General features: G+C 35.8%; 1 protein-coding gene across 1 annotated transcript in view; it reads right to left on the bottom strand.

Moving 5' to 3' along the window:
- The window catches only part of LOC129236197 (octopamine receptor beta-1R), a 101,478-nt gene that overhangs the window by 10,126 nt on the left and 69,649 nt on the right, over window positions 1–21,703 (bottom strand). The window contains exons 4-6 of the mRNA XM_054870440.1: window positions 16,469–16,605; window positions 7,408–7,590; window positions 6,889–7,042 (exon numbers count right to left, since the gene is read on the bottom strand). Of these exons, the coding sequence (XP_054726415.1) occupies window positions 6,889–7,042; window positions 7,408–7,590; window positions 16,469–16,605 (474 nt within the window). The remainder of the gene's footprint in view (window positions 1–6,888; window positions 7,043–7,407; window positions 7,591–16,468; window positions 16,606–21,703) is intronic.

Here is a 21,703-nt window from a genome sequence, read left to right as displayed (position 1 = left end):
GTACTTGTATACAAAAATTTTCGTCGATTTGCAATCGTTTGCGCGTGTTTGACGAAGTTGATGATCTTTCTCATTTCTTCTGAAATTTTGAAGTGTTTTGGGAGCGAACAAATTATAAGATTAAGTAAAACATTTATTGACGTAGGCCGATAGTCTTATCTGCTATATATTCTGTTAAAAAGGTACTGGGAATTGTTCAATTAGACGCAAAATATGTGTTCAATCATCAAAATTTATTTTGTCGCCTTCAAAATAGGCTCCATTCGAAGCAATACACATATGCCACCGATTAGTCGAGTCATCGAAACACCTGCTCCTGCAGCGAATTCTCCTTATTGGCCTCTATCGACTCAAAGCGGCTTACGCGGAGTGGCAATTTAAGTTTTGGGAAAAGGAAAAAGTCACAGGAGCTAAATCCGGAGAAAACGGTGGCTGTTTGATGATATTTGTCGATTTGTCGAGTTTTTGGTCAGAAAAGTGTTGTGAGACGGTGAGTTATCATGGTGCAAGATCCATGAGTTTTCTTCCCACAAATTGGGCCGTTTCCTATGCACGTTCTCCCTCAAACGTCGAATAACTTCAAAATAATATTCTTTATTTACCGTAGAACCCTTTGGAATGAACTCCGAGTGCACAACACTATGATAATCAAAGAAAACGAGTAATGCCTTTCACTTTTGACTGACTTTTACATGTTTTTTTGCGTTTCGGCTCATGTGGATAGCTTTGACTTTTTTGCATGTCAAACTCATGCACCCCCGTCTCATCACTTGTTCTGATGTGCTGGATAAACATTGGGTTCAAATTCATTTGCTCAAGCATGTCTTCAGCCACCTCTCTCGTTGAATATCTTTTAAAAAATTTCCTTTAAAAAATTCAACGAATCGAGCAGTCACGCGTTTCATGCGCAATTGGTGGTGTAACATGTTACGAATTGAATCGTGGGACACGCTAAGGTCACGAGGTACCTCCTTCAAACTTAAATGATGGTTTCCCAGCACAATTTCCTTGACTTTGTCGATGTTTTCATCCGTTGAAGAAGTTGATGGGCGATCAGATCGGAGCAAATCTTCTACGAACTCTCGGCCCTCTGCAAAAGTATTATACCACTCGTAGATACGTTGATAAAGCCCACTCGCCATAGGCTTTCTGCAACACGATTACACAACGATTATTTGTTCGATATTTTTATCCATAGTGAAAATCGCAGAGCACACCTACGGTTGACTGCCCGATATTTTTTTGACAGAATGTATTTATTCAATTGCCGTTAAAACATTATTCATAATTATATTTCTCATAAATAAATTAATTAAATTTTTTACTGAGGATTTTAAAGATTTATTTAAAGGCCAGCCATCATTGTGGAAAAATAAGAGCGATGAATATAAAGACAGAAATATTAAATTAAAACCATTGAAATTTTTATAAGTAGATAATATATACCTATAAAAATAAAAATAATATAAATAAAAAATATAAAAAAGTAGACAAAGGCGTTAAGTGGGAACAAATATTCCTCTCCCCTTTCTTTTCAATTACAAATAAATACCATACATGACAACAATTTTTTTCCTGCATTCCATGTTCACTCAGCAACGAACAGCATGGAAATAAAATCGACAACAAATCCCCAGGCGTGTAGCGATTGCTTTGATTTGTTTTCCGTCTGTCGCCAACATAAGGAGCGAAATTCTTCTGTTGGCTTATAATTTGCTTTATAATACAATTAAAAAGAAAAAGAGCAGAGCTGTGCATTTCATACACACTTGAGCCAACATTTTTTTCTTTTTTTCATACGTATACGACTGCGTACTTTCACTAAGCAGTGCACTAGCATACTTTATGAAGCAGGGAAGCGCACGCTTATTAGCCAGAAAATCGCCGAACACGCAAAATATGATACTTTTCCTTTTTATACCTCTCATAAACAAGCTAAATAAGCTATATTGCTAAAACACTGAACATATCTTCAAGACGAGTGTACCAACATAAACGAAAAATTTGCAAAATTTGATAATTCGCCTTTTTGCTTGAACACACCTCGATAATTACGTACGAGTACTATATACATACATAATTCAAAAAAGGTTGAATTAGTTTCAAAGGTGACACACATATGGCGCTATTTATCACTTTATCGCGTTGGCAATACTGAATATATATTCATGACAAAGCCTCATCCCTAGGCTTTGTTTATCAGTATCTGTCATTTCGCTGAAGTATAAACAACGCAGTGTTTTCGTGCTCCGAGTATGTCAACTTTCGTGCCGTCGAAACGCAATTTGCGGGAAGCTTTGCTTTTCTGCTTCAATTTGAAAAAAATACAGCCCAAGCCCGTGAATTGATGCAGGAGGCCTACCCAGACCATACTCCGTCGATTTCAACATGTGAGTACTGGTTTCGACGATTCAAAAGTGGTGATTTTCACACCGAAGACAAGGAGCGTCTTGGCCAGCCCAAAAAGTTCGAGGACGCGGAATTGGGGGAATTGCTAAACGAGGACTCGTGCCAAACCCAAGAAAAGCTTGCTGAATCATTGGGCGTTGATAAATCAACCGTTTGCAAGCGTCTAAAAGCGATGGGAATGATCCAAAAGCAAGGACATTGCGTCCCGTACGAGTTGAAGCTGCGCGACGTCGAACGGCGATTTTTTACGTGCGAATTGCTGATCGAGCGACAAAATCGGAAGGGTTTTTTGCATCGGGTGGTGACTGGCGACGAAAAATGGATTCACTACGATAACCCAAAACGCAAAAAATCATGGGGTTTGCCCGGCCACGCATCAACGTCGACGGCCAAGCAGAATATTCACGGCAAGAAAATCATGCTCTGCATTTGGTGTGATCAGGTCGGCGTCGTATATTTTGAGCTGCTCCAACCGGGCGAAACAATCACGGGGGATCGTTACCGACTGCAATTGATGCGTTTAAGCCGGGCATTGAAAGAAAAACGGCCGGAAACGGTAAAAAGGCACGACAAGGTTATTTTGCAACATGACAACGCTCGGCCGCATGTTGCTCAACCTGTCAAAAAATACCTTGGAACGCTTGGCTGGGAAGTGTTACCCCACCCGCCGTATAGTCCAGACATAGCTCCCTCCGATTATCATTTGTTCCGGCATATGAGTCTCGATTTGGCGGACCAGCGGTTCTCCTCGTACGAGGCTACCAAAATATGGGTTGAGTCATGGATAGCCAAGCAGCGGCCAGAATTTGGAGAAACGGCATCCGGAAATTGCCCGAAAGATGAGCGAAAGTTGTAGCTAGCGATGGCCAATACTTCGAATAAAATATTTTGTACCGTTTTTTCACAATAAAGCCCCAAATCTTCGAAAAAAACCTATAAAACTAATTCAACCTCCCTAATAGTAATTGAATTACCTCAAAAATGATTTTTTTAGTATAATTTCAACTTTTTACTTTTTTACGTTCGCTTATTTACTTTATACGTTCGCTTTTATACTTTTCTGGAGTTTTTTGTTTGGAAATAACTGCAAAAAGACCTAGAAAACAGATTTTGCCTACATCTCGAAAACGCGTCTTTGGGAAAATAAATGAAACTTGTTTTCGTGTCCAGCGACTTTTTAAGAAAATAATCGTTAGTAGAGTAATTTGAAGAAATTCCTTTGCTCAAATTTACAGAATTTTTTCGATCAAACAAAATATCTACTGGGTGGCAGCTTGATTTTATGCCTGTGTGGCTAGTATTGGTCAGTGGTTAGAAACTTCAGAGTTGTAGAAAAAGTACAGATCAATGAGCACAAATTAAAGCAAAAACAGTAGAGAATAGAGTGCGGAATGCTATATGTATGTACATATTTATATGTGAATGTAGTAGGAAAATTTGTCATTCCGTGGTGAGGTCAAAATGTTTGTTATTGTATCATAGTATAGAGAAAAGAGTGTAAAGAATTTCAGTTTTGTTCCAAACACTTTTGTTGTTCTAAAAACAAGCAAAAAATATTAATATACTATTACTATCTAAAAATTGTCTAATAGTTTATACAAAATTAAAGCAATGAAATTAAAAACTAAGCGCTACTACTATTTCAAGGAAAAGCATTGCATTCCAACTGTAAGGCCTACAATTTATGTATTCAAATGCTTTCACACTATATTGTTATTCCTTGCATGACTAGAAGAATGCCGTTAAGTGGTGCACTGGTTTAAAAATCAATATTTACAATATTTTCAATCGCAAGCATTGCCTACTGAGCGTTCAAGTATATATGTATGTATGTAAAAGCTCATTCGTATTCAATACGCACCATTTGTCGATTTGAAATTTCATTACTTGACGATACTTATTGAAGCGTACAAGAAAATGCAATTTTATACATTTAATGTCATATAAATATATATATATTTCTTTATAAATAAAATATCTATTCCAATTATGTGAAACCAATTATTTTGCTAAAATGTGGAAACGTATTTTTTAGTGTATTAATAAATTTATTGTTTTTGGTGTGTAGATAGGATATTTATGGAAATACTGTTATAATACATTTTTGTGTATCATATTTTTGTTAACGATTTCTGCTTATTTGTTGAGTTTCTCGTGGATATTGCGCCACCCCAAGTGCGAGACTTTCATAAAATAGTAAAATAGGCTCTGAAATAGCAGCACTATATTAAAGATCATTGAAGAAGTGGCTCTCAAAGGAGTACTTCTTCATATCTAGAAGCACTCAAAATTAATTGAATCAAGTGGCTTTAAGATACTTTTTTCAAAGCTCATTGCTCAATTTTACCTTTTTCAAAGATGAGCATACTACGTGTTCTGGTATTACTTATACGAGAATTTGCAAAGAGTCAAATATTTTGTTCTGGATACTTTAGAAGTAACACCCGAAGCAGATTCACAAATCCAGACCTGACTGGCGGAAGTGGGCCTCGAGTTAATGCAATATAAAACAGAGGCAATTTTAATAAGCAGCAGAAAAGTGGCATGAAATCGTCTCAAAAACTGATCGCAAATATCTGGGTATTATGTTTAATGCTAGTCTAAAGATTAAGCCGCATATTGAGTATGCCGTAGAGAAAGCTGAAAAAGTGGCAGCCGCGCTATCTTGGCTCACGAGGAACTCAAAAGGCCCCAGACAGCAATACAGGCTGTACACAAGCGTGGTAAGAAGTGTTCTTCTATATGGTGAACCTATCTTGTCCGAAATGAAGTCCTTGTACCGGCGGTATAAAAATGTGTAATATCTTTTGATAGTATATATATATATATCAATTGACATTTTGGCGAGGGAAATGGCTGAATCCTCAAAAAATAGGTAGGCAGGTAGGTAGGTCTGGTGGCTGCCAAAAATGGCACACTTAGACCTGTCTTAGGTCCATTGTGATACCACTAGAACTTTTTCCCTACACTATGGGATCCTTTTCAAACCATTCTTTGGCTTTTATAACAGAGTTTAACTCCGTTAATTTAAGATGCGCTATGCCCGCTACATCTGTTACCAAGCGTGTGAAGTCTTCTTCTAGCTAATGTTTCACACCCACAAAGGAGGAGTTTAATAGTTTCCTCTTCTTCTGTATTGTAGCAGTTTGTACAATAATCATAGTACGGAACTCCCAGTCTTCTTGCATGGTTACCTATTAGACAATGACCAGTTATTACACATATCAATGTTCTTGTATCCATTTGTGGAACAACATCAACCCGCACACCACAAATAGGAGGAGGAGCTCGGCCAAACACCTAACAGAAGTGTACGCGCCAATTATTTATTTTTTTTTATTTTAATGTTCTTGTGTTCTCTCTATTAAATTTTAGCAGGCATTGAGATTTATTGATATTTAATGCATCTGTAGACGGAGACATTTAAAATTTTGATTACTAAATATGTTCAGATCTGGTTGTATGAAAGTACACAGCAAAGAAAAGGCATAGAAAGAATATATATACAGGGTGGTGCATAGATTAGTTTATTTCCCAAAATTCAAAAACTAAAGAAAAATAAATTTGTTTCAGTATATTATTGGTTTATTCAAAAGAGCAAACATTCCCATTATTTATGGCACACGATTTCATTAATGTAGCAACCTCAGCTGGCTTCCCCTTAGCAGCATATTAACTGAGTTTTCCAGGACCTTGCTGATAATTTCTTGCTCTAGCCCATGGGCAACTTGCTTGATATTCGCATAACATTGGTGCTTCACAGTATTCCACAAAAAAATCTAACGGCGTCAAATCTCAGCTCCGTGTTGGCCAATTGAGACGGCTGATAACACGGTTACCGAGCTTATTGCGGCATGGTACGCCATGTCTTAAATTTCCTGTCTCAAAAACACGTTTATCATGCCTTTGTAGGGCTCGGTGTTGACCGAAATAGCGTTTCCAGCAGCATTAAAAAAAAGTAATTGATGCCGTCGCTTCAAAATTTACACCAAACTGTTACTCTTTGAGGATTCATTGGCTTGTCGATGGCCACTTACGAGTTTCCGATTCTGAGAGGAAAATGCGCTTCGTTAGAATACATAATTTTCACTTATTTTCAATAAACGTACTGTTGGGTCTACACAACATTGATTTTGGAAATTTCCCAACTCTGTTCAATCGTAAAGCGATAAATTTCGTTCCACGTAGATATGATATTGGCTTTCTGTCAAATCTTCCAGTGGGAAAGAGCTGCAACTGTGAATATAACATAAGATATATGGACCACCCTATATACATATGTGTGAAAGAAGTGGGAGTTCTAATGATAGTAGTGAGTTTTAAGTAAAGTTTGAGTAAAGTTTTTAGAAGATTCGGCGGTGTTAATTATAAACCTTGTTTCTTGTATTTAAATCAAAAAGTGCATTTGTCCTGACAAGCAGCAAGCGGCAAATAATTACACTGCAAACTAAAAAAACATATATAAAATTCTCAACTTACCTTCAATGTTTTCTTAAAAGCGCCGCGAAAATCACGATTGAAGTAAGCGTAAATGATGGGATTCAAGGCTGAATTAAAGTAGCCAATCCAAAAGAGTAGACCAACAACAATGCGTGGTGTGGTACAGTTATTGCAAAGTGTGGACGTTAAATACCTGAAAATGGGAAAATAGAGAAAAATCGCAACAAAAAAATTTATACTAAATCAAAATTTATTTATTAATAACTAGTAGATGGACGAGCTACTAATACTTTAAAACGGATGTATGTTACTAAAGCCGGAAGAAGGCGAAATGACGAAGGCTATGATGATGAGAAGTGGGTGAATGGGCGCGTATTAAGTAGAGTATTTAAAGTTGAAGTAAATATTCAGCATTAAGGGTAGAAAGTATTTTTATATATGTATATGTATGTAAAATGGCTTTGCTGTGTTGTTGTATAAATATATAAAGCATGCTTATATACATATAATATATTACATTATATAATTATACGTATATAATCTTTTTGTTTCACTTACCATAGGAAGAAAGGCGCCCAGCATAGTAGAAACGCGCTCATTATAATTCCAAGCGTGCGTGCGGCTTTACGCTCTCTACGCATTGTTGTTATGGTGGACTGTTCGACTTGAATGCTAGGACGCGGTTTGGGTATTTGGCTAATCTGCAAATGTTTGTCCAGCAGCAGGGCAGCGACTTTGGATCTGAAAGCAGAAAGTGGTAATAAAAAAATATTAATAGAAAGGGAATTCCGATAGCAGAGGAATTCAATTACGCATGGCCAACAACTGTATTTCTTGGGGGTTACATATGTATGTAGATGCACAGAGTAAGACTCAGTAGTGTAAAAAATGAAATCAACAAAATGAAGTAAGCAAAAGTATGTATGTACATATAAGCACTCCTATAGTTAAGTAAACAAAGGCAACTAAAAATGATCACTGTAAATGTACAGGCGGAGTATGAGCAAATGAAATAGAGACTACATCAAAAAGCTTAAACACTACATTTTATATAGGACGCACGAAATTTTCAAACTTTTTATTATTGTACTAAGATAAATATACGGCCCATTTGTATTAAGGAATTTTCACCTTTTGTTCTTTAATTAAGAGTATAGAACTGTCCAAATTGTAGTCAAATATTCTTGTACTTCCAAAATACTAGGAATGCTTAAAAATCCGAAAAATTTAAATAAGCGCAGATAGAGAATACAAATGTAGTGTTTTCGTTTCCCTTTTGTTTCCTTTATTTCAAGTCAAAAACATAATTATAGTTTTTACAGACCATTTAGAGCTGATATGAGCTTTATTTAATACAGATAGTTCAATAAATAAATCAAAAAAAAAAAGAGCGTTAAGGAATTGATAGAGTTTATTCTTTGACACCGAAAAGTCAAGCGGAATAGAACTTAAGATCTCATTAAATTATCTTTGAGCGCGGGCTATAGGAGTATTACAGGCATAATTCGTGATAAACAATTTAAGATGAAATAGGTAAGTGTTGCGCAGAGATCTGGTAGGGATATGAAAGGGACTAAAAACAAAAGGCAGTGAGTTTATAGACTTTTCACCCTTTAGAGACTTGAAGTCAAATTAATTCAAACAGGAATTATAGGAAGGGATAGGATTTTAGAATTTTAACGACCTGAGTGCATTATTTAAGGAACACTTTCTGTACACATTCAATTCACTCAATGGCAAATTGGTGGAAAGGCTTCCAAATAAAAGTTGCATTTTGGTCCAGAGGGAACAAATGAAGTAAAAAGTAATTTGAGAGTGTAAGAGTCTGTGAACTTCGCGCTATTACGACGTATAAAACCTAAGATTGAGTAAGAAGTGGATATAACAAAGTTAATGTGGCCATTAAATGAATAATATGAGTCAAAGATTACACCTAAATCTTTGAATTCATGAAAAGATTGAAGTAAAGTATTATCAATGTTATAAGATGTCTGGAAAACATTTCGAATTTTGACGAAAGTAACTTGAAAACATTTCTTGATATTTAGAAAGATGGCAAAACTCCAAACTTTGAAATAAATATCTGCCTTTCGGCGCCAGTAAAAATATAGACCTCTCTATTCTATTTGTGGTCGACCGCCTTTAACATATGATATTTTAGTTTCGTATCAGCAATGAGCATCGAATTCAGTCAATCTCACTGGAATGCCAACACGGAAACATGCTTGACTGGTGTGGGCGCCATATTACCAATAAATTTGAGTATGAGTTACAAGTTATTCGGGGGGGAAAATAAATTTTGAATCCAAAAAATTATATTCATATTTAGAAAATAAATAAATAAATAATAGAAGAATATATTTTAAATACTTATAGGTATATATAATATATGCCAAATTTTTGATAAGATTAGATTTATAATTTTTGAAAATGGCGTTTTACGTCAATCATATTTGATATTTGTGAACTAGACAGCTGTTGTATACAAACAAACTAGCAATAGAGCGCGTAAAGGTCACAATATAAAGATTTCTATGACTCAAAATCATTTTTTAATAGAAAAAAAGTTATTCAAAAACAAAATTGGATGATTAACTTTGGGCTACCTTGTACAGGGTTGCCAATATTCGACGGACCCATCTGGGAATCCTGTATCTTTTGACAGAGACGTAAGATCGCTTAATGACATACCGCGTTGGAAGCGTCAGTCCAAACAGATTTTTACAATGGAACAGTACACGCCACACAAGCGCTCCCAAATTGTTGAAATTTACATTCAACAAAAGAAGTGAATTGTGAAAACTCAACGTGCGTATAAAAAATTAAATAATGTGAAAAGTGCGGCCTAATCAAAACCGACTAAGGCGTCGCCAAGGACATCCCGAAATCGCCGTTCTCAGCAGTTGGGCATTGTTCGGACCAGTTTACAACGCGTTATCCGCATCGATTTGCATTTATTCCCGGATAAGATTCAATTGACGCAAAGATTGTTGCCTGCGGACAAGCCTCGTCGATTGGAATGGGCCCAAAGAGTCATCGAAATCCGTTGGGTCCGTCGAATATGGGCAACCCTGTATATCCTATGGATATGGTAGACTCACTCTCTCCTGACCTCGTCACACAACTATGAGCTTTCTTTCTAAACTCGAATCATAATGGAGCTGATTGACATTGGTCAAGTAAAAACAATTTTTTTGTATTTTTTCCAGAATGAAATTAACATAGCTGAGGTTTTTGAATTGAAATAAAATAGGTGCAGGTTATCTATAAATTGGTTCCATTTTGAAGGTCGTTTAACAATTCCACTTGACAAGCTGGGTTTCATTGGCATATTTTGAAGAATTAAGAAAAATTTTGAAAAAAATTTATATTTTTAAAGTAGTCAATCGCTTAGTGCCAGCTCTTTACTATGCGGAGAATACTATAGAACCTCAGGTCCAAACTCTAGGTCCAATGGATGATTCTAACCATACCAAACATATAGCAAAACATTCTTGGCCGTTGATCCGGACTCGGCCATCCTTTAGGGCAGCTCAATGCAATTCGACCACGATTCTTTTCAGCTATTGTTCTGAAATGTGACCCATTTTCAACGCAAGTTATCATCCATTTCAAAAAGATCGGCATCGTTATGTTTCAGCAGAGATGTGCAGATGCTAATTTGGGAGACAACACTTTGAGGTTATATATATATGTATGATGCTTTCCATTTCAATTCAACCGGGCTATTCGGGTCATGTTCTTCGATTTCGATGTAACTCAAATATGTTGCTCTCTGGTCAAAATAATGAGACACGTATTTTTTTGTTCGCCCGAAAAACATTTTTTTCAAGAGTTATCGGCAATTTTGTTTTTCGGCTCAAAATCGATTTTTTTTCATTATATAAGAATTTTTTTCTTTTTTAAACGCTCATAACTTAGTCAAAAATGAACCGATTTTAATGATTTTGGAAGCGAAATGATCGTCATTACTTACACGAGCGACTTCACGTAGACACATTTGCAAAAAAGTAATTGAAAATTTTTATTTTCCAAAAAACAAAAAGTGCGAAACAGGTTTTTTACTCAAAAATTCGTTACTCAAAAACAACTCATTTTAGCTACTGGGCATTCAGCTCAATTGAAGTTTGAGGTGTCTTCTTGATTTGGAAAAAGTTATAAAAAAAATACACTTTTTGAAATATTGAATTTCGAAAAAATTTCAATTTTTTTCTTTTTTGCTAAATAAAAAATTTTGCTATTGTTACTTTTTTGCTATTGTTTCTACATTAAGTCGTTCGTGTAAGTAATGACGATCATTTTGAGCTCAGAATTATTAAAACCGGTTCATTTTTGACTAAGTTATGGGCATTTAAAAAAATTTTTTTCTTATATAATTAAAAAAAATCGATTTAGAGCCGAAAAACAAAATTGCCGATAACTCTTGAAAAAAATTTTTTTCGGCCAATCTCCTTTAACCTGATTGCACTTTCAGCGTTGTATATCCACTGCACGACCTGTGGCTTGAGTCCCCGAACATAGATTTGCATCACCAAACACAAAGTAGTTAAAAATTTTTTGGAGCGTAATTTCTACTACTAACAGCCCACTAAAGACATCCAGCGGAAAATGGTCAGCATTTTTACTTCACTTAACGTTAGCTTTACGATTCAAAAAAGTAAAGGTCGAGCGTTCAGTTCTATGAAAAAGTAAGTTTTTGGTGTGACTGTGGGCGCCATGTAGAAAGGTCACAGTCATAGACCTGGAATATTCAAATGCATGTGTAGTTAATTAATGTACATATATATTGAATGAAAACTATGCGGTCAGAAAAATATAATATAAGAGAATTGTAGCACGAGGAGCTGCGCAACTTTGTATAAACAAAGCGGAAAATATTAGTATTGGAACATAATATTAAATATCATTGAACTTGATAAAAATGATGGATATTCTTTGCATTACGTAAATCCAATGAAAGTTGTTCCGGTGAGGAAACTGTAAGTAAAACACAATACACGGTAATTGCATGTCTTAAAAGGGTGTACCATGTGAAATAGCTTGTGCAAACAGAGAAAGAAATGTTAAAGAGTATAGGTATGTATTGTAAGTATATGCATATACAATTATTGTATGTAATATGATAATATTTGTATAAAATCGAAATCGAAATTGTTCGTAACTTTATTAAAAATGGACCAAAATCATCTTTGAAATTCATGGAATCATCGATTTATCGCATTTTAACTGATCATTTGGGCTTACGAAAGGTTAACTGAAGATCAAAAATTGCTCAAAAAAATCGATTTAGAGCCGAAAAACAAAATTGATAACTCTTGAAAAAAATTTTTTTCGGGCGAACAAAAAAATATGTCTCATTATTTTGACTAGAGAGCAACATATTTGAGTTACATCGAAATCGAAGAACATGACCCGAATAGCCCGGTTGAATTGAAATGGAAAGCATCATATATATATATATATATATATAATTGACGCATACACCCTTTTTAGGTGTTTGGCCGAGCTCCTCCTCCTATTTGTGGTGTGCGTCTTGATGTTGTTCCACAAATGGAAGGACCTACAGTTTCAAGCCGACTCCGAACGGCAGATATTTTTATGAGGAGCTTTTTCATGGGACTTCTTCGAGTTTACTAATGATATAATCTTCAGTTCGTGGGCAATATAATCCATATTACCGTACATAGTGATTGGAACCACCTCGTTGCTAGTACATTCGATCCTGTATTGATCCCATAAATAGCCGCCTGTTCCGACTTTTCACTTCAGTGGTACTGAAAATTGAATCGAACTTTCTGTTCCTTACCTCCTTTGTCCAGTGCGAGTCTGTCCATGTATACACAGATGGCTCGAAGCTCGAGGGCAGGGTGGGCGGAGGTGTATATTCTGAACATCTGGAGATCTTCTTCAGTTTTCGGCTTCCCGACTACTGTAGTGTCTTTCAGGCTGAACTGATGACAATAATGAACGCCGTGACACTGGTACAGTATGATGCGATACCTGGAGATGATATCTACATTTTCACTGATAGCCAAGCGGCGATAAAATCCCTCACAAAGCAGTCGACAACCTCCAAAGTAGCTATGAAATGCCGCATATCTCTTAACGAGATGGCTGAGTTATTTCACCTGCAAAGCCGATGGACTAGGGAAAATCAGCACCATATTGACAATGATATAGATATACCCTTGCAAACATGTAAACTACTTATCTTTTAGGAAATTGTAAGACAGCAAATGAAAGATGGCGTAATGAAGCCACTTGCAAAATCGTCATCACAATATGCTATGACCCTGAGTGTGTTCTAACCTAACCTACCTATTTTGTTGAATGCTCTAATACACATACATACCGCTTCACCAAACAAAAGGCAGCACTAAAGCCCCGTTTTTGATACCATTATGAGACCTCCAACAGGCAGATATCTACAGCCAGCCAGAGCTGCTGATGTAATGGAGAAGATTGATGGGATTTATAGATAGATAAATTGCTGATTTAGAGAAAACCCTTGCTTCGACTCCCGATTCCATCTTGGAACTGTCAGTGAAGATAGAGGTGCAAGCTTCGGTGCAGATTTTCTCCTCGATCCAATCCTGTCTATTTGGAGAGATTACCCTAGGACGACACTCAAACTCTAGTTTGCGGATAGAGAGATCTGTTCGAATTTCGAAGAAATACGGTGTTAATTGCCCGAAAATGCTACCATGTCCCTTGAGAGATTGCCAGGCCAGAGGCCAATCTCATTTAACCTGATTGCACTTTCAGCGTTGTATATCCACTGCACGACCTGTGGCTTGAGTCCCCGAACATAGATTTGCATCACCAAACACAAAGTAGTTAAAGATTTTTTGGAGCGTAATTTCTACTACTAACAGCCCACTAAAGACATCCAGCGGAAAATGGTCAGCATTTTTACTTCACTTAACGTTAGCTTTACGATTCAAAAAAGTAAAGGTCGAGCGTTCAGTTCTATGAAAAAGTAAGTTTTTGGTGTGACTGTGGGCGCCATGTAGAAAGGTCACAGTCATAGACCTGGAATATTCAAATGCATGTGTAGTTAATTTATGTACATATACATATATTGAATGAAAACTATGCGGTCAGAAAAATATAATATAAGAGAATTGTAGCACGAGGAGCTGCGCAACTTTGTATAAACAAAGCGGAAAATATTAGTATTGGAACATAATATTAAATATCATTGAACTTGATAAAAATGATGGATATTCTTTGCATTACGTAAATCCAATGAAAGTTGTTCCGGTGAGGAAACTGTAAGTAAAACACAATACACGGTAATTGCATGTCTTAAAAGGGTGTACCATGTGAAATAGCTTGTGCAAACAGAGAAAGAAATGTTAAAGAGTATAGGTATGTATTGTAAGTATATGCATATACAATTATTGTATGTAATATGATAATATTTGTAAAAAGTCGAAATCGAAATTGTTCGTAACTTTATTAAAAATGGACCAAAATCATCTTTGAAATTCATGGAATCATCGATTTATCGCATTTTAACTGATCATTTGGGCTTACGAAAGGTTAACTGAAGATCAAAAATTGCTCAGAATTCAACATTCGAAAGACGTCATTAAAGAGGCGAGAAAAGACGAGAACTTCCTTCACAACTTTGTATCTGGAGATGGTGAAGCAACAAAGTGCCGAATGGAAGATGAGCCACCACCCAAAAAATCGCGTTTAGAGAAGTCTTTCAGAAAAGGTAGTAAAAAATTGAAAAAGGGTCGATGCGAATAGAATAATTGATGTTATTTTATGAATGGTATCGAATTTTGGATATTTCCTGTGCCACAACATCCCCAGCCCAATGAATTGTTTTCACTGGGTCTTCTAACTTTTTAACATGCCCGCAAGAAAGTATTTAACTGATGTTGGGTTTGAATTTATCCAGTTTCCGAAGTCGCTCCTTAAGACACAATCAGTACTTGTTCTAAATCAAAATCCTTTGAAAAAAACACTATAGGATATATAAAAAAATTACTAAAAAATTATTGTTTTCGACGAAGCGTCAACTAAGGGATGGACCATCTTGGGCTCATTCTAGCCATCCAAATTTCAATAGGCATCGAAAGAGGGCCACTAGAGAACTTCGCCCCCTTCCGATCTCGATGTTTGCAGCACACATCGTTGGCGATGCAGCAAACATGTTCGCCTGGTTTCATTGAAGTGCCGCACGGATCTACCCAACCTTTCCCTTTATTTTGTCTTTTGGAACATGAACAAACTTAACACCCTCTGTTGCTCACGTTTTGTGGCACAACAAAAACATTATTGCCTGACACGCTTGAATTCGACAATCTGCGTTAGTCCGTGCGTAAGTGAGCGGCAAACCGTGAACTTCCATAAACTATTGTGCATGCGATCTTAGACTTCAGTCTTCAAAATTCTAATCGTGCAAGCGCTTTAGCTTAACGAACACAATTAGCATGAAAATTTCTGTAAGAAAATGTTGAAGCGATTTCGTACGGTAAGCACAAACTTTAGGGTAACGAAGTCCATTTTTTGTTTAAATTGGACACCTAAATGACAGGGCCCACTATCAAGACGTCAACAACTATTTCACAGTCCCAACTTGACGACTGGGTATGTATTGTAAAGCAGTGTAATAATTGGAGCATATTTTTTTTTTTAAATTGTCAAGCATTTTCTGTGGACTGTGTCTATTATCGGCGCAAGCTGGACGATTTTTTTCATCCAATAATGAAAGAACATCTTTCCTTCAGTAAACGCACATGGCCAGAGAGACCATGGCGGTTCTGTGCATTTCTTTCCTAACAAACTAATAAGCCTTTCCAGTGATTTTTAAGATTTGTCTTAAAAGTAAAGTCCATGAAACAAGCCTAGCAACCATCTCCGCATTAAAAGAAAATATCGTTCGCGATTTTAGTGGCATCCCGACAACAATTCTTCAGTGAGTGTCACGGAGTATGGAATATCAGAGTATCAGATTCCAAGAGTCTATTCGATGTGACGGTCAATATTTAGAGGAAATAGTTCAAAAAATGAAGTCCGAACTTGTGTTCTTTGTAATAGTTATTGGAAGAAACTTTTATCTCTAGCAATTATTTATAATAGACACCTAACATCTGTAAAGGAGACATACATGCATATATTATATAATTTAGATAGGAGAGAGATACATATAAAATTAAGAAAAAAAGGGTGCAGCTATAAATGATAAATATATTTTGAAAATGAAGTATTCTTCCTTAGAAATGAATTTCCCGTCTGAATTTCATTTTCAAACCTGAAACTTAAATTTCGTAATTTCCGACACACACGGCTGATTAAGAAAAAATTAAAAAATAAGCTTAATAGCACGAGTCTCGTCAGGAGTGGTCGGCTATTCTTGTTTACAATCGTAATAGAATGTGGCGCAAAATTAATCACTTATCATTAATCATTCAATTTTGCGTTTGAATAACTTTTTTAATATTTAATTATAAAAAAAAAATTATTTTGAGTAATGGAAACCTTTATTTTGACTTTTACGCTCTCCATTACTTGTCCGTTTATATACTGCAGCTGTGTTTGCGCCACCTTGTACAATCGCTCACGTAATCTGTTATAAGTAAATCATTTATTGTATTCTTCTTACCTGTAAACGAGTCGTTCCTGGCGAACAGCCTCTTGATAAATGCGGTAATACATAAAAACCATAACGAAACCGGGTATCCAGAAGCTCATTGATGAACTAACAATAGCGTACGCTTTATTAACTTTGAATTCACAAATCTGCAAAGGAAGTAAGAAAAATCGGATTTAAAAGAAATCATTCCCACAAAACACACTAAAAACACGGCAAAAAGAAAATGTATAAAAATGCAAAAAAAGCAAAAAACTCTAATCAAAGTTTTAACCACGACCCCCTTAAACAATTAAAATGGTAATTCAAATGGAGGACACTTAATTAAAAGTTCCCTATCAACACTTACCCACACTAACCACCCATCTTAAGAATAAAAATCAAAACCTCCTAAACAAATATTAGTAGGTAATTGAAAGTGAATGAAGAAAAAGCAGAAAAACATTCGCAGTGCTATAAAAAAATGCGTAAAATTTTCCCAGTTGGTATTGGCTGACACAGCATGTTGTGAAAACACTCTGACCATTGCAAGCGTGGACAGTCGATTTTAATTACTTTCAAGATGTTCCGTAAAGTTTGAGTTGCATTAAGCGCTGAACTTGTGGTTGGTTGTGATTTTGGGTTAACAAGTTTTCTTAAATGTGACACCACTTGCGCGCTTTCTCCCTTCTGTTGTTCATGCCTCCATTCTCTATTTGAACGCGTTTGAATGAATTAATGCGAGCTGATTTGTTAAAATGGACAGATTATTTAATTTCTTCAACGGCGCTGTTTTGTGTGTTTTATTTACTTTTATATTTTTTGTTGTTTGCAGTTACAATTTTCGCCCAGTAGACTAAATTGCCTTCTGTTTTTTCTGTTTTTTTTATGTTTTATTTTCTTTTAGATTTTTTTTTTGAAAATAGTCGAAGTGAATACTAAAACTCAGAGAGAGAGCGAGCGTTTAATCCATAGGTGGCGTGAATTTCATCTCTCCACTAGTTATTTGTCTTTCTTTGGTGATTTTAGTTTTCAACAAATTTTAGTTTCAAAATAATTGTAAATGAAGTTTCAAATATAATTTTCAAAGTTTTGAATCGAATTGTGGAAATTTAATAAAAAAAAACGAGAAAAATATAAATATATAATAGGTCTATCGATAAGTTCGTGCGGTTTTACAACAGATGGCGTAACTTGATTATTATTCCATCGATCCACATTTCCAAACATTCATTGGAGAGCTACTGTCGTAAGGCACAAACGTCAGTATAAGTTTTTTATTTGAAACGTAAACAACAATATTTTTACCACACTTGAAAATGTCGAATTTCGTGCCAAATAATGTGTTTTTGCGGGGAATTCTTCTTCATTATTTTAATATGAAGAAAAAAGCAGCCGAAAGTCATCGTATCTTGGTGGAAGTTTATGGTGAGCATGCTCTAGCTGAGCGAACGTGCCAGAAGTGGTTTGCACGCTTTAAAAGTGGTGATTTTGGCTTGGAAGACGAAGAACGCGAGGGTGCGCCGCCAAAGTTCATGGATACCGAATTGGAGGAATTGCTCGATCAAGATCCGGCTCAAACGCAAGAAGAGGTTGCAAAAACTTTGGGAGTTGATCAATCAACCATTTCCAAATGTTTAAAAGCCATGGGAATGATCCGAAATTCAAATTTCGAAAAAAAACCGCACGAACTTATTCATAGACCTATTAAATCAACGCACATTCCACTTGTCGATTCAGTAGAGCAGCTGATTTCATTTTATCTATTAATTTGGTCTCTAAAATGCCGAAATTTATTTAAATTGCTTTAAACTATCAGTCTTTGTTCACAGATTCTGACATTTTAGGGACCAAAAGCAAAATTAAAATACACTTGTTGTTTTTTGCTCTACTGCTACTCCTGTTCAATGTGCTTTGATATAAATATAAAAATAATAAGAATATCTCTTAGTATTCTACTCTATGATCAGAAAGTACCGGGAATGTTTAAATGAAACCAAACATAGTTAAATTTCCGGCAAATTTATTTTATCTCCTTCAAAATATGACCCGTCTGAAGCAACACACATGTGCCAACGTTTAACCCAGTACTCCATCCAGCCCTGGGAGGCCGAAGAAGGGATGACCTTCAGCTTTTTCGTCGCATTCTCACCCATTCCTCTACCGACTGAAATCTCCTTCCACGACGTGATAAGTTCAAATTGGGAAACAAAAAGAAGTCACCCTGGGCCATATCAGGTCAACACGGTGCTTGCACGATGGTATTTACTTGGTGGTTGGTCAAATAGTCCAGCACAATTTGGGCTCGGTGTGATGGCGCGTTATCATCATGCAAAATCCAAGAATTGTTTGCCCACATTTCTGGCCGTTTGCGACGTACAGATACTCTCAAACGCTTCAAAACGGATAAATAATATTCTTTATTGACTGTCTGGCCCGATGGAAGGTACGCGTGGTGCACTACGCCTTTCGCGGTACTTTTTCGTCATAGAGTTTAATATAAAAAACTATTTATAAAGGCTGGTTAAATTTCAAGGGCCGATGTTGAATGTGAACCACACCCAAACGTCAGCGACACTGTTGGGCTTCTTTCTTTGGCGGTATTTGAAAGAAAAGGTGTACGTCGATAAGCCAGCAACAATTCAAAAACTAAAGTATGAGATAGTTCGGCACATTAACGACATAGAACCCCAATTATGCCTCAGCGTCATCGAAAATTTGGAGCTTCGGATGGGGGTGTGCCACCGAGGCCGCGGCGGTCATTTGGCCGATACTTTGCTCTTTACGTAATTGAACCATACTAGTATTATCATACTTAAGAGAAATGACAATAATTTCTTAACACAATTGTATTTTATTCAAAATCAGTACCGGCCCTTGAAACTTATCCACACTTTAGATAATGAACTATTTGCATTTGGTGGTTTTTGGAGGTGTGCTGCCGAAGCCGCGGCGACCATTTGGCCGATATTTTGTTCTAAACGTAATTGAGCCATACCAATATTATCATAATAAAGAGAAATGATAATAATTTCCTAAAAAAAATGTATTTTATTCAAAATAAACATCGGGCCTTGAAACTGAACCCCCCTTTATAAATTATTGTAGACTTTGAATGATGAAACATGGAAATTTAGTGTCTCATTCGGTTTAACGTAAAAAACATTATTTTCATATGCATTCGTGTGTTACTGCTAAGAAGCCAAATGAAAACAGCTATGGCTTAATCAGCACCAAATAATTGTTTATTCACCCTTCAGAAACTTTGAATTCTCAAGTTGAGATCTAGCATCATTTTGCATTTTGCAGATCTTCACTCAGTGAGAAATTTATAATCCCCATGTTTACATATATCTCAGATCGTTCTATAATCCATATGTAAGATTTTCTTTGCAAATCGGGATAAAGTTGAGAATAATATAATTTTCTCATGCACTAACATTATTCAAATATTCGGAAAATATAGAAATGACAGCATTCGCACATCTTATTGAACTATTCCGGGAAAGATTTACTCATTTATTGGTGTTTTAGAAATGAAGCAGTCGAGGCATTTAGATGTTAAATGAATTCTATTAGCTTTCCAATTCAAGTTTCTTTTTACTATAGTTTTTTATACTCTTTTAACAAATGTTGAGTAGAAAATCTAGTATTTACAAATATGAATCCGATTTTGAGCGAAAATCTTAAAAAGAATTGATAAAATCCTCTATGAAGATTGCGTTGTGAAAAATTGCGTATACTTCCGGCCCATAGGCCCAAATGAAAAAGTTAATCGCTGTTTTGAATCAATTGAAAATATCGCTGCAGTTTCAATTGAACGACCCTTGCAGCTATTGGGCCTGTCTGCAAAACATACTCCATACATGTATTGAACGGTTGTTGTAGCAGCATAAGCTGTATGCATACAAATGATAGTCCTTGGCCGGATATATGGCAATACGGGATAGATACACGGTATTTTGCACTAGTTCGCTTTGAAAAGTAAGGAAGAAGTCTAAAATTTGAAATGACAAAAAAATTTCCCGAAAATTTTTACACAAAAAACTTTGTTGAACTTCTGTTTTACCCTAAAAAATTATAAAAATAAAATTATAAAGATGTTAAAAAGAACCGGGGATATACATATATGACTTCTCCATACCAAATTTTCAACATTGAATAATTCTCAAAATCAAAAAATGTGTTTCTCCATTTTAGTCAGTTTACTGTTTAGTATATTCGAGCTGGCAAATAAATCACTCTTCAGAAAAATTGATTACCATGGTCGAAATACTTGGGTCACCTGGCACGGAACCGCGCATGGATGACATTGACAACATTTGGTTTCAAGGTTTGACACCTAGTCAATACAACAATGAATTTGTTGCAAGGGAAATTCTCAGAAGAATGATTTCACACCAATTACCTCTAAACTGTCTGAATAGAGTTTATGTGACTGAGCTAGAAAGTATAACATTGTGCGAAATAGTCGAGACTCCAGATTCTGTATTCCAGAAATGTGAAGGCAATGAGATTTTTATTGATTGGTCGAAACTCTGCTCGATTGAGCCTATCTACAAATCGGGTAACCAAAATGATGTCTGCAACTACAGATCTGTTGTTAAGCATTATATATATATATATATTGGAAATAGAAAAATGTTAATTTAAAATGCATTCAGAAAAACAAAATGAAGTGAAGAAATACGAACTCGGGTAAATTTATTGAGAGCCACAAATAATCCTTCTAAAGGCCGCATATGGTCGCGAGCCGCAGGTTGGCCCCCTACTACATAACAGAAAAAAAAAAAAATTTAAATTAAAGTTCCCAACTTTGTCCAAAATTCACAAAAATTTAACTAATTTCATTTCATTTCATTTATTATGTCTGTAGTTTCAATACCTCTACAAACAAGAGGTACCAAATGACTTAAAGATAAGAATTAAATGTCATATAATTACAACTAAAAAAAAACGGAAATCTTGGATTGATTTAAAATGTTACCAATTAATTAACGGAGAGTAAAAGCGCAAAACTCTTCGGGGAATATTGAGGTTAAGCTGCTCCTGTAGATCCGAATAATCAATGATATAACAAACAATGTCACAGATAAACAATAGTGAGGATTATACGTCTTGAGAAAGGTAATTTTAAGTTTATTAGCTTACAAAAGGCGCCACAATAAGGGCACGGCTCATTAAAATGAAGACTTTGCAAAGCAAACTTGACAAAGCTGCGTTGAACTTTTTCGAGCTTCTGTGAATATATAAAGATATATAAATATT

The sequence above is a fragment of the Anastrepha obliqua genome, chromosome 1, assembly GCF_027943255.1.
Source record: "Anastrepha obliqua isolate idAnaObli1 chromosome 1, idAnaObli1_1.0, whole genome shotgun sequence".
NCBI classification, from domain to species: domain Eukaryota; kingdom Metazoa; phylum Arthropoda; class Insecta; order Diptera; family Tephritidae; genus Anastrepha; species Anastrepha obliqua.
The sequence above is the reverse complement of the archived record's forward strand: the minus strand, read 5'-3'. Positions and strand labels throughout refer to the sequence as shown.